Raw genomic sequence first — 12,711 nt, 5'->3', positions numbered from 1 at the left:
GTACAGTGTTGTACTCTTGTAAGCCTAGCACTTAGGCGGCAGAGGCAGGAGAAGCACAAGTCCCAGGCCAGCCTAGGGTATGTGGTGGGGGGGGGGGGGAGACTAGAGCTCCAGCAGGGTGCTGGTGTCTCATACCTGTAATCTTAGCTATTCGGAAGGCTGACATCTGAGGATCATGGTTCGAAGCCAGGCTGGACTCGAAAGTCCAGGACACTCTTAGCTCGCAGGTGAGCCACAACTACTGGGCAGAGCCAGCCTCTGGTCATATTAAGTATCATTTAAGGGACAGAGATGACAACAGTGGCCAGAACTGTCTGGGACTGAACTGGATCTGGGCAGGGTATGGTGGAAGGTGTGGAGCTGCTTCTCATGGCCTCTTATTCCTTCACATAGGATTACACCAGTGGAGCCATGCTCACCGGTGAGCTCAAGAAGACCCTCATCGATGTCCTGCAGCCCCTGATAGCTGAGCACCAGGCCCGGCGCAAGGAGGTCACCGATGAGATGGTGAAGGAGTTTATGACACCTCGACAGCTGACCTTCCACTTTCAGTAACACTTGTTTTCTATCTGCGTATCTATAGGCGTAATTTCTCTATAATCCCAGCCCTCTGAATCACACTCCCATAGGCTTCTGTCACACAGTAATTACCAAGCTGCGTCTGTGAGCCTTACCTTATATGTGTCCAGGATTCTGTTTATCTCAGTGATGTCTGTCCTTCCTGACTGGCCAAGTGCAATGCTGCTAGCATTGTGTGGTCAGATAGAAAACCCCGCTGTGAGTCTCTCCCACAAGGAGCTCAGGCTGGAGCCTTTGTGACCCACAGAGGCCTGTTCACCTGGGATCTACTCTGTAGAGAAGTGTGTTCTAAGCCAGGTGTGGTTGTTCATGCCTGTAATCCCAGTACTAAGAAAACTGATTAGAAAATCAGGAGTTCAGGCCAGCCTGAACTCTCCAAAATGTCATTGTTGTAAAACTTAAAAAGTGCTATGAAAAACTTACGTTAGAAAGTTAAGTAAGAAAAAGATAGGTTTCATCTCATATGGTCCCCCCAAAAAATAAAAAGAAATAAGAACTGATAGCTTTGTTTAACACTTGGCAAGAAACTACCCCAGCTGTGGGCTGGGTGCATAGCGCAGTGGAAGAGCAGGGACTCGGCATGCCTGGGGTTCTGCTTCCATCCCCTGCGTCAATACTACTTGTAGCCCAGATGCAGCCAGCACGGGGCAGTGTTACTAGCCTGGATCTTGTGGGGAGACTTGACAGCTGACTTAATGAACTCCAGACCATGCATGCTGTCCACTCCAGGAATCACTCCCCTAGCCCTTCCCATACTAACTTCCTGCCAGATGCCATCCTCCATGCTCAATCAACCCTAACCACTCTAACCTCTGCAAGAAGCTAAGGACGGTTTGTTGCCTTTGCAGATCCTTTTGTTTTGACACTTGACTGAAGTCAGCACAGACCAGGGCCCTGGTCATGTCCTGGGCTGGTGGATGTAGCTAGAGAGAAAAGCACAGGTGGAACCCTGCCCTCCCTGCCCTGGCATTTTCCCTGTGGGTGGGCCATGTCTAATCACGTGCCACATGTAGTCTTGACCAAGGAGAAGCCATATCTCAGGGATAGCCCCTGGTCAGAAGTGTCTGCCCTTTCAAAGGCACAGAGCCCACTCTCAAGTACTTGTCCCTCATGCTGCTCATGAGCAAAATAAACTTCCTTTGCTCCTATCTGTGTGGCAGTCTCTGTGAGAAAGGCTGACCTGCTTGTGGTCTTGCTGCTCGGCCTGTGCTACACCTGGAGCACATAGGGAAGGGAGGGACAGGCTAGAGACCCCACAGCTCAGAGGCACCCAGGAACCCTTTCCTTCAGGCTTCACTGAAACCCTTACCCCTGGTGCTGGCTCTCTGTCCCAGCCCAGTGTTGTCCTGGTTTTCAGGGGGAGAGAGTGGGATATTCAGAGGTGCTGTGTGGCAAGCCACGCCACAGGGGACGCGGCGCTGGGCCTGTCTCGGGTTCGCGGGAGCTGGCAGTGAGGCCTCAGGAGCATGACTGGTCCAAAGCCACACTTTGCACAGAATCATCCATTGCGATGGTTTGAAACCAAGTTCCCACCTTCAGAAGCCAAGCAGGCAGATGACTCAGCAGCCCCACAGACCACGGAGACCACCAGTGAGCATCGCCAAACATTTTATTGACAACAGCTCGAAACCAAGTCTTTGGGGGCTCACGTGACAAGGGACAGTGTGCACAAGAAGAATGAGGCTATAAGATGGCAACCAGCAGAGGACCAAAGTTCCGGTGGGACCACCTCCCTGCCACCTTCACCTCGGTGCCCCTGAGTCACTAGCAGAGCCTGCAGAGGGATGGTGAGGGAGAAACTGATGGAGGGTGTTCTCTGAAGTCGTGGGGAAGGGGCAAGGGAGACCATGGGAGCAAGGATGAGCAACTGACTGATGACAGCCTGATGTGTCCTATGACTCGTGACCTTTGGGTCAGCCCTGAGCAGAGGGCAAGGCCACCCCTTGACCTTCTGGTCAGTAGCTGGGAAGAACTTGCTCAGGCCTCAGCTGAGTCATTGCAGGGAGGTCCCCACTGTCCAGTGCCAGGCTTGGGGGGTCTCGACCCCACCCACATGGTCCTCTGCTTCCTCTAGCTGCTGCAACCTCCTCCGGAAGCTGCTAACAAACCGCCACCAGCCATTAAGTGAGCAGGTCGCGGGTGAGCCTCAGCACAGCCTCGTAGGCAACAAAGACCACCATGTTGACCGGAAAGGCACGGCAGCAGTTGAGTGCCAGCCCCTTGAAGAGCACCCTGGGACCCTCCTCCCGCACACTGGCCACCACACAGTGCATGAGGCCCCGGTAGCGCTGCTGGCCCTGCCCATCGGCCTGCAGGCGTGACTTGATCACATCCATGGGGGTGGCCACAGCCCAGGCCAGAACCCCTGCACAGCCTCCAGCCACCAGCACACCCAAGACATCTGCAGGAGAGACAACACCACCTGACTTGGAGCACAACCTGGCCCATGCGCAGTCAACAGAGGAGAACTGAGGGGGCCAGGAGGGGAGCAGGACAGCAGATCCTTCAGTCCCACTCACCTTCTGGCTCAGACTACTCACCTGGCTGGCTGTGACCAGCAGGGGTGAGCCACTCACACAGGATGGCATAGGAAAGGAAGTAGGTGGCAAAGGAGTGGCCTTCCCGAAGAAGCAGGGCCGAGCTGCCCTTGTAAAGGCCCCGGAGGCCCTCCTCACGGGCTACCATGGCCAAACAGTGCAGTGGCCCACGGTACTTGGGCCCAGATACCAGACATGCAGAGGGTGCAGGACACACAGGCAGAGCAGCTGAGGGCCACGAGGCTGAAGGCCGCCGCTGCTGGATCTGTGGCTGCGCCTGTGTCTGCAGGCGGATCTTGGCCACCTCAGTGGGTGATGTCAGGAACACCTAGGACACAGAAAAGGCAGGATGGGACCTGGCCCAGCTGCCCACACACTCCCACTCCTGGCCTCCCATTGCCTTGTGCCATCTAGGACAAGATGCTGCAGGGCAACCCTAGGATGTGGTGGTACAAGGCTCAAAGCTAGCGTTGCCACTGCCCTCAGCAATCATGTCTCCTGTCACAGAAGACTGCATGGTACATCCTCTGTGACTGGTGGCTCATACCTGTAATCCTAGCTACTCAGGAGGCTGAGATCTGAGGACCACAGTTCAAAGCCATCCTAAGCAGAAAAGTCCATGAGACTCTTATCTCCAATTAATCACAGAAAAAGTCAAATAGAGATGTGGCTCAAGTGGAAGAGCACTCATTTTGAGCAAAAAGAAGCTCAGGGGGGCCAGGAGTTTGGCCTAGTAGTAGAGTGCTTGCCTAGCATGCACGAGGATCTGGGTTCGATTGCTTGGTACCATATACATAGCAAAAAGCTGGAAGTGGTGCTGTGGCTCAAGTGTTAGAACACTAGCAAGACTGGCCTTAAGTGAAAAAGGTAAGGGACAATATCCAGACCCTAAGTTCAAGCCCTACCACCGTTGTTTTTTTGTTTGTTTGTTTTTGGTTGTGGGACTTGAACTCTGGGTCTAGGTGCTGTCCCTGAGCTCTTCAGCTCGAGGCTACAGCCCTACACCTTGAGTCACAGCGCCATTTCCATTTTTTGGTGGTTAATTAGAGATGAGTCTCTCAGACTTTCGTGCCCAGGCTGGCTTTGAACCACCATCCTCATATCTCATCCTCTTGAGTATCTAGGAAACTCATGACCCACCAGTGCCCAGCCCAGAACCATATTTTTTTTTTTTTTGGTCAGTCATGGGGCTTGAACTTTGGGTTTGGGCCTGGGTGCTGTCCCTGAGCTCTTTAGCTAACAGGCTAACACCAACTCCTTAAGCTACTGCCCCATTTCCAGTTTTGTAGTGCTTAACTGGAAATAAGAGTCTCACAGACTTTAGTGTCTGGGCTGGCTTTGAACCATGATCCTCAGATCTTAGTCTCCTGAGTAGCTAAGATTACAGGCGTGAGCCACCATGCCTGGCTAGAGGCCTCATTTTTTTAAACGTAATATAATTACTAGTAATATAGTCGTGTTGCTAATAGCATCAGCTGACCTTTTCTGGGTATACATTACATGTCAAGCTTCGTGCTGGGGTCTTTGACCCACTAATCTCACTTAGTCTCTTACAGATGAAGATAAGAGCTTAGCCATGCTCTCTAGCATGGTGAAGGGCACTCGACTAGCAAGAGTCAGAACTTGAGAGTTAAGCCCTGGTGAGGCCCACAGGGACAGGCTATTGCCCTCTGAGCTGTGAGGGGCAGGGATGTCACTGGGCCTTCTCACCACGTGGGGGCTCCAGGAAGGCAGATGTTCGCTGCCTTGGTCTCTCCTACCAGGAGACCAGTCTGCCAGGCCAGGGCACTTGAGGATGAAGGGATGCTAGGTTTCCATGGTAACTTGGATGGTATTCAGGCATCTTGGAGCCCTTACTAGCAATATGGTCTGTGAGCCAGTGGAAAACCCAAGAACCTAAATGCCCTAGGCCCTGCCAAATCAGGTCACCTCTGGGGTCCCCACTCTGTAGCCAGGAAGCTCTCCTCAGGACTATGCTGGGAGGGACACTGAGGAGCAGCTGTGTGTACCCCACCAGCGGGACGCCAGCTCACCATCACAGCCATCATTCACTCCAGGATTCACCCTCAGCAATCCTCAGCTTCCGCCCACTGGGGGGTAGGGGTGAGGGTAGGGGAGGGGATTCTGTCTCTCTGAGGTCCTCTCCACCCTCCTCAGCCTACTCACCCGGACAAGACCAGAGGCGCATCCTGAGAGTGTGACGTCGACCTTGGCAGGCTTGACGTCTGTGCTGCCATACCGGAAGTGGCAGATGTGTGTGAGGCAGTGGTGGTAGGTGCCGAAAGACACGGACGAGACCAGAGACACTGTGCACACGGGCAGCGAGAGGCCCCGGTAGAAGCCCCGCACCTGGGGGGCAGGGCCGAAGTCAGGACAGAGACCCAGACAGGGAGACTGCCCCGGACCCCAGGGGCGCAGGCCATCCAGCCACCCCACAGGCCCTGCCACACTCCCCCGGCCACTGCCTCAGCTGCAAGGGACACTCACAGCACTTAATCTTTGGAACTGGGGGGACTGAAGAGATGAGGTTCAGGCTCCCCAGTGCAGCCTGATGCTGGGATGCACTAGCATGATCCATGAGTGCTGGGTTTTGTATTGGGGTCACTGGGTTCAATGTTCCAGTGCCTGTTTTGCATGGAGCTCTGAGTTCGTGGCAATCTGATGCCACAGGACTGGCATGGCACAGACATGAATGACCAGGCCTTGAGGAAGCCTCGTGGTCCTTCCAGACTCTCTCCTGGACACAGGGATTTAATTTGCTCCTGATTGGCAGATGTCCAGGTTCTGATCCACAGAGCAATGGGCACAGAGGTTCCCTTTGAGTGAAAACAGAGGCCAGACTCAAAGAGAACCAGCAACTCAAGGCTAATTGGTGAGAGGCAAGCCTGAGGATGGACACCCCAGCATCCCTGACCATCTTCCCAGGATCCCATGCCTACCCGCTCTTGGCGATATGTGTCCCGGACACAGTGCCAGATGCCCGTGTACTTCGGCTCTGTCTGAATCTTGACCTAGGAGTGAGGCAAACTTCAGAAAAGGTCAGCCCCACACCTGGTATGAGACAAGTGGGCCCTAGGAATGCCCCACAGTCACAGGCATGCTGATGTAGGAACAGTGGGGACAGTGAGCCCTCTTGAAGATGATAACCCTGAGGCCAGGGTCAAGGACTCTGTGGGGATGAGGAAGAGAACCTGGCATATCCCCAGGGACCACAGGAACCACCCAGAGTTCTAGAGCAGGAGACACTGCATATGACACTGCTTATTCAGATGGCCATGGATGTGTGTTGGGGGTGAGAGGGGGCTGGGCCTTGCCCTACCTTCACTGTGTCCAGGGGGTAGCCCACAGCAACACCACAGATGCCTGCAAGGGAAGGGGAGCACGGGTAAGGGGTGTGTGCAGCAGGCAGGCAGCCAGCAGCAAGAACTCATCTCCCAGAAGGAGAGGTGACCCCAAATGAACTCCTGCCTCTCGCAAATTCCACAGTAGCTCCTCCTGACTGCAGCCAATCTGGGTCTTGATTTGTTTACTTATTTGTTGGGTCTTGTTTACTTGTTGCAAACAAATGCCAATACTAGGGCTTAAGTTTCAGGCCTGAGGACATCCCTTAGCTTTTTCACTCAATACTAGTGCTCTACCACTTGAGCCACAACTCTACTTCCAGCTTTTTGATGGCTAACTAGACACAAGAATCTTACTGACTTTCCTACCCAGGCTGGCTTCAAGCTGTGATCCTCAGATCTCAGCCTCCCGAGTAGTGAGGATAACAAGCGTGAGCAATTGTACCTGGCTCTCGTCCTCATTTTTGCTATGATCAAGGTCCAGGAGAATGTGGCATCTTTGCCCCTGAGCCTGGGTCTAGCCCAGCATCACTGGGAAGAAGAGTAATCTGTAAGACATGGAACCTAGTGGGAGGCCCTTAGCTGGCGGGGCCATGCTCCTGGAAGGCACTGGAATCCCAGACCCTTTCTTTTCCTCCGTGGGAAGAAGCAATGGCCACCTGTTCCACAGGAACCTCCAGAACCCCCACTCTCCCCCCGACACACACACACACTCTCGAATCAGGCCGTGGCCAGGCCCTCTGCCAAGGTCCTCCCTCTCCTGACACCAGGGCCAAGCATTGCCCTGGGTGAAGAGTGGTCAGAGCAGGTTCCTGGCCTTTCTTTGGGGGTGGGGGAAGGGAAGCCATGAGGCTGTGCTCCATTTCCTGTGTGTCCCAGGAGCCAATAAATAGACAAGAGTGAGAATGAGTCAAGTGGGCGCTGTAATCCTGTAATCACCTAGTTACTCAGGAGGCTGAGACCTAAGGATTGAGGTTCAAAGCCAGACTGGGTAGGAAAGTGACCTGTTAAAATTACGTTTTTATTATCTTTTAGCATTCAACAAATCAGTTTATGATGACAATGCATCTTAATGATATCACCTGTTTCATTATTCTCACTCATCCCTCCCAGCTCAACCCAACCCCTCCCCTCAGTTTTCTTAATTTCACAGGATATATATTGAATATTATGACAGCATTATCCCCCACTCCCACAAGTGAAACTCTTACCTCCAGTGTAACCAGAAAACAACAACAACACAGAGGTGGAAGTGGTAAGTGGTATAGCACTAGACATGAGAAGAAAAGGCAAAGGGACAGCATCCAACATAGGCTCACGTGCATATACACGTGCGCACACACACAAACACCAGCTGTAGGCGTGGAAGAAGCGGATGATGAGGTTGACTGAGAGATTCCAGTAGAGTTCTCTCCGTGCCCACCTCACCAAACTCCTACCTATCCATCAAAGCCCAGCATCACCTGTTCTCTGAATGCCTCCCTAACTCGGGACTCTGGGCAGCCTCTCTGTGTCTTTGTCACATGACTTGGCTTCTGTGCCTCACATGCCACCCACCACCTCCAGAGTAACAATCCCTTGAGGACACGGCCCACATCGTGGACACTATGACGAAAGCCAGGCACAGAGCAGGTCCTCTCACCCTGCTCTTGGCAAGGCCAAGCCTTCCTCTGGGCCTCCCCTTTTGGGTGCTAGTATTTACGGAAGCCACTGGACTTGGGCTGGCACATAATAGCAGAGTTCCAGCCAGTGCTGGAACAGTGAAGCCAAGTCCTTCCCCAGGCAGGGGGTTTTTCCCCCTCCCTCCACCCCCCCCCTTGACTGTTCCAGAAGAATGCAAGAGCCGCCCAATGCTCTTGCACAAGCCAAGCCAAGCCAAGGACACCTCACTCAAAATAGATCCTGAGCTACAGATCGATGCCCTGGGTGGAGCAGAGCTACCTGCAAAGCCAGCCCCTGATCCAGGAAGGAAAAATACCGGCGGCCCACAGCACTGAGCCTAGCCAGTTCCCCCACCTCCAGGGCACACAGCCTCTGTTGGGCCCTATCCTGTCTCTGGCTGGGGGGAGGGGGGGGGTAGAGAATTGTACCTTCCCTTGGTCTCCCCCCACACACACACGCCTGATGGCACTCAGTTTCTGCTCCTAATCCAGCCCCCATCCTCCCAGATCCCAGGAAGCATTCAGGAGCTTGCCTGCTTGTGGGTCCCCCACAGCCTACAGCAGACCCAGATCACCCCCGGGGTACCCCCAAATACTTCCACACACAGCACCACTGGCTGGTCCAGCTTCCCCTGTCCTCCCTTACCTCCGATGGCCCCAGCAACAAAATCCATGGACAGCTCAGGAGGTGGAGGCAGGGAAGCCTGAGAGAATCTGCCTCTTATGGGCCAGGTGGCCTCAACAGTTTCTCTGAGCGTCTCTCACACCTTAAGTACCTTTGGGGCGAGAGCTGGGGGCAGGGGACCGGAAGCCAGTGCCTGTGAGTGGCCAAAGCAGAGGTCGAGCTGTGCAGCAGCAGCAGATGGGTCGATGGCCACACCCAGGCTTCCTATTCCTGGACTCCCCTACCCCACACAAACTCACAGGACGCAGTGTCAATGCCCTGGAGGGGAACCCAGGTGTCAGGAAAGTGTGTGAGAGGTCACGGAGGTAGCGTGCCCCCTCTGTGCTCAGCCTGCACTGAGGGAGCAGTGCTGCCACTACAGGTCTGAGACTTAGCCTCTGACCAAGCCAAGAAGCCAGCGTGTCTATGCTGATCACTCAAGCTAGCCATAAAAGCAGTGAGCTCTCAAACGTGTGTTCATTCTATGGTTTATCTCCTGCCCGGGAGGGAACAGGATGGCACCCTGGCCACACCTAGAGATGGAGCCATTGGCCAGAAGGGGTCCATTACCAGATCACTCAGTGGGGTGGGCTCTGATCAAGAGACTCTCACCAAGTTGCCCCCTTCACAGCCAGTTCAGGAAGGAAAGGACATCTCATCTCTACTGCTGGGTCCCTCAGCTCCAGCCCCATGAGGTGACCTATAGGTTTGAGTCCACATAGCTGCTATGGCCTGCCCAACAGAAAGCTGCAGAGAGGGGAAGGTCAGGGGTCATGATTGTCCTCCAGCAACACTGTCCCTGTGCCCTCAAGGCAGGACAACAAGAGGCCACGTGCCCATCTGTTTTCCTGTCCACTGACAGGCAGTGACAAGCTGGCCTTGAACAGTCTGGGAACTGAGGAAGGGGTGCCCCCCCCCACCGCCAGTCTGTTTGTGGGCAGGGCTAGTTGCCACATCAGAGGGCAAAGGGCAGGAAATGACCAGTCCAAGGCCAGCCCTGATGTCCATCCTGGCCTGGAGAAAGACACAGCCCAGTCTGTGGTTGAGAGCCCAGCTGCCTGCGTTAAAATCCCAGCTCTGCCTTCCATGGTTCCAGAGCTGGAGAACCTCCATTTCTGCCCCAGGAAGGAAACCAACATCTGTCGTGGGCAAAGACACCTACTCAGGGCAAGCTTCAGGCATGGCCCTGTGGAATGGAAAGCACCAAAATGCTAAGGCTTCCTTAAAACAGAGCATAAAGTGTAGAGGGAGGGAGGGAATGGTCTGCTCTGAACATGAATTGCGAACATGACAATGAAAAGGCCAGTGCCTCAGACAATGAGGAACTTAGGTGTTCTTGAGAGCACAAAAACCCATTTAAGTCCCACTTTCCTTTTCTTTTTCCTCTATTTGTGTGTTGGTTCTGGGGCTTGAATAGGGCCTAGATGTTATCCCTGCACCTTATCACTCAAGACTGACAACTCTACCACTTGAACCCCAGCTCTACTTCCAGTTTCTGTTTTTTCTGTTTTGTTTTGCTTTGGTGCTTAATGGAGCTGAGTCTTACAGACTTTCCTGCCTAGGCTGGCTTTGACTTGCAATCCTCAGATCTCAGACTCTTGAGTAGCTACGATTACAGGAGTAAGCCACCAGTGTCTGGTATTGTCCTATATTTCTAATACAGTAAGCCCCACCCATCCTGCTCTGGAGCCAAAAGCCCAGAAGTTTCCCTGAACACTTTATCCCTGTGCCCTGCGTCCAGAGTCACTGGGCCATCAACTTGGTGCCCGAATCACCAACATCATTCCTGGACAGCAGCCTGCCTGTCCATGTTCCCAACACTTGCAACCAACACTGCCTGTACTTGCCAGATGCCCAGCGTGGAGACTCACTGACAAACACAACCAAGCCCTGGAGGGCTGATGTGCCAGGAAGGAGATGGAGAACCCCAGAAAACACAGAAAATCCAGATGGCCCCAGTTCCAGGGGATGGGGCGAGGGGTGCATCAGGCAGCTGGGAAAGGTGTCCCTTGAGATAAGCACGGACCTCACCACAGCTACGCCTCACCTGCCCTTTGTGTCCTGCATAAACATGCCCAGTGTCCCCCAACCCCGTGGTGGAAACGGAAAACATGCCACCTCACTGTTTGCACTGCTCAGCACGTGTCCTGACAGCTCCCTGCTGGCAGGCAGAGCTGTGCTGGTCTTTCCCATACCCACTTTGCCTTACAGAGCTCAGGGAGAGCACCTGCAGAGCCTAGACCATAGAGGAAAAAAGAGCTCGTGTTATAGCTAGAAACAATACAGGAATGGACAGATGGAAGAATGGAAGGAAAGACAAACAAAGGGAAGGTGAATGGATGGAGGAATGGACAGGTAGTGATGAACAGACAGGAGAGGGGTAGGCAGAGAAAGGTCAGGAGGACGGAAGTGAAAGAGAGGAGGGAGGGACCCCGTGAGACCCTGGCTGAGAGAAGTGCAAATGATTCTTGAGGCATTTGTGGTGGAGATCATGAAACCAACAATGAGATTGTAAGAACAGAACAATTGAGCCAAGCGAGGTGGCTCACACCTGTAATCCTAGCTACTCAGGAGGCTGAGATCTGAGAATCCAGGTTCAAAGGCAGCCCAGGCTCTAAAGAATGTGAGACTCTTATCTCCAATTAACCCCTAGAAAATGGGAAGTGGTGCTGTAGCCTTGAGCTGAAGAGCTCAGGGACAGCGCCAGGGCTCAGAGTTCAAGTCCCATGACTGACTAAACAAACAAACAAAAAGAAGTGCAAAGAGGACATCTGGTGGCCAGGCAGGCAGAAGCCTCTGCATGCTTGGCAGGTGCCCTCAGTCTGGTATGGCGTAAAGATCTGGCCCTCCCCACTGAGTGACCTTGGACTAGTAGGATGTCCTCTTTCGGTCTTGATTTTCCAGTCGGCATTTCAACAGGTGGAGCTGCGGGCTCCCTGTGGGGCCATCCTCCAATGGGCTGGGGTATAGTATAGGCATCCCCTGCCAGGGCCCAACCCCGCATGTGCAGAGGCTGGGGTCACCATACCCAGGGGTCGGCCATCGCCTCCCACACCAAGTCCACGCCAAAGGCCTCCTGTAGAGAGTGTGGGCTTCTGGCTGAGGCTCTACGGAGGAGCTGGGCTACATCCCAAATTCTCTGAAAGAGAAAACCCATCCAGGTGAAGAGCCAGAGCCAGGTAGAAAGCAAAGTCCACAAGCTAGCCCTGGGAACTTGTCTTCCAGTGGGTCTTCTTTTCTTCCTCTTTCTCCCAAGGCTGTTCTAGGTAGCTCAGGTGGGCCTCAAACTCTTTTTTAATATAGATATAGGATAACTTAACTTTATTATATAAAGTTCATAATCATGCAGAACTGAGTGGTAGAATTTTTTTTTTTTTTGCCAGCCCCAGGGCTTGAACTCAGGGCCTTAGCACTGTCCTTGGGCTTTCTCAAGGCTTTACTACTTGAACAACAACACCACTTCCAGCCTTGTTTATCTTTTTTTTAATTTTTTTTTTTTTTGCCAGTCCTGGGCTTGAGCTCAGGGCCTGAGCACTGTCTTTGGACTTTCTCAGGGCTAGAGCTCTACCACTTGAGCCTCAGCACCACTTCTGGCTTTTTTCTATGTATGTGGTACCGAGGAATCGAACCCAGGTCTTCATGCATGCTAGGCAAGCACTTTAACCATTAGGCCAAACTCCCGGCCCCTCTTTTTTTAAATTTTTATTTATTTTTATTTTATTATTGGGGTGATGTACAGAGAGGTTACAGTTACATTCATCAGGTAGTGGGTACATTACTTTTTGAACATTGTTACCTCTTCCCATGTTTTTCTCCCACTTTCCCTTCCCCTCCTTGACCCCCAGCTTTTTTTTTTTTTTAATGTATGTGGTACCAAGGAATCGAACCCAGGTCTTAGTGCATGCTAGGCAAGCACTCTACTAGTAGGC

The 12,711-nt window shown here is 53.1% G+C and overlaps 2 protein-coding genes across 3 annotated transcripts in view; one reads left to right on the top strand and one right to left on the bottom strand.

The window, feature by feature from the left end:
* The window catches only part of Wars1 (tryptophanyl-tRNA synthetase 1), a 28,707-nt gene extending 26,980 nt beyond the window's left edge, over positions 1-1,727 (top strand). For both annotated transcript variants that reach the window (XM_090344835.1, XM_090344834.1), the window contains exon 11: positions 394-1,727. In XM_090344835.1, coding sequence (XP_090200961.1) covers positions 394-555 — 162 coding nt within the window. In that variant the 3' untranslated portion in view covers positions 556-1,727. The remainder of the gene's footprint in view (positions 1-393) is intronic.
* A 443-nt stretch (positions 1,728-2,170) lies between these two features.
* Positions 2,171-8,850, bottom strand: Slc25a47 (solute carrier family 25 member 47). Its single transcript, XM_090344836.1, has 6 exons — positions 8,765-8,850; positions 6,436-6,479; positions 6,056-6,127; positions 5,283-5,465; positions 3,120-3,444; positions 2,171-2,980 (listed from the first exon to the last, which is right to left on the bottom strand). The coding sequence occupies exons 1-6, from the start codon at positions 8,790-8,792 to the stop codon at positions 2,700-2,702; spliced, it is 933 nt and encodes a 310-aa protein (XP_090200962.1). The 5' UTR covers positions 8,793-8,850; the 3' UTR covers positions 2,171-2,699.
* Between the last annotated feature and the right edge of the window lie 3,861 nt (positions 8,851-12,711).

Source organism: Megascapheus bottae, chromosome 14, assembly GCF_031878675.1.
Source record: "Megascapheus bottae isolate mThoBot1 chromosome 14, mThoBot2.hap1, whole genome shotgun sequence".
Lineage (NCBI taxonomy): Eukaryota > Metazoa > Chordata > Mammalia > Rodentia > Geomyidae > Megascapheus > Megascapheus bottae.
Note: the sequence above shows the minus strand (reverse complement) of the source record. Positions and strands in the feature narration are given on the sequence as shown.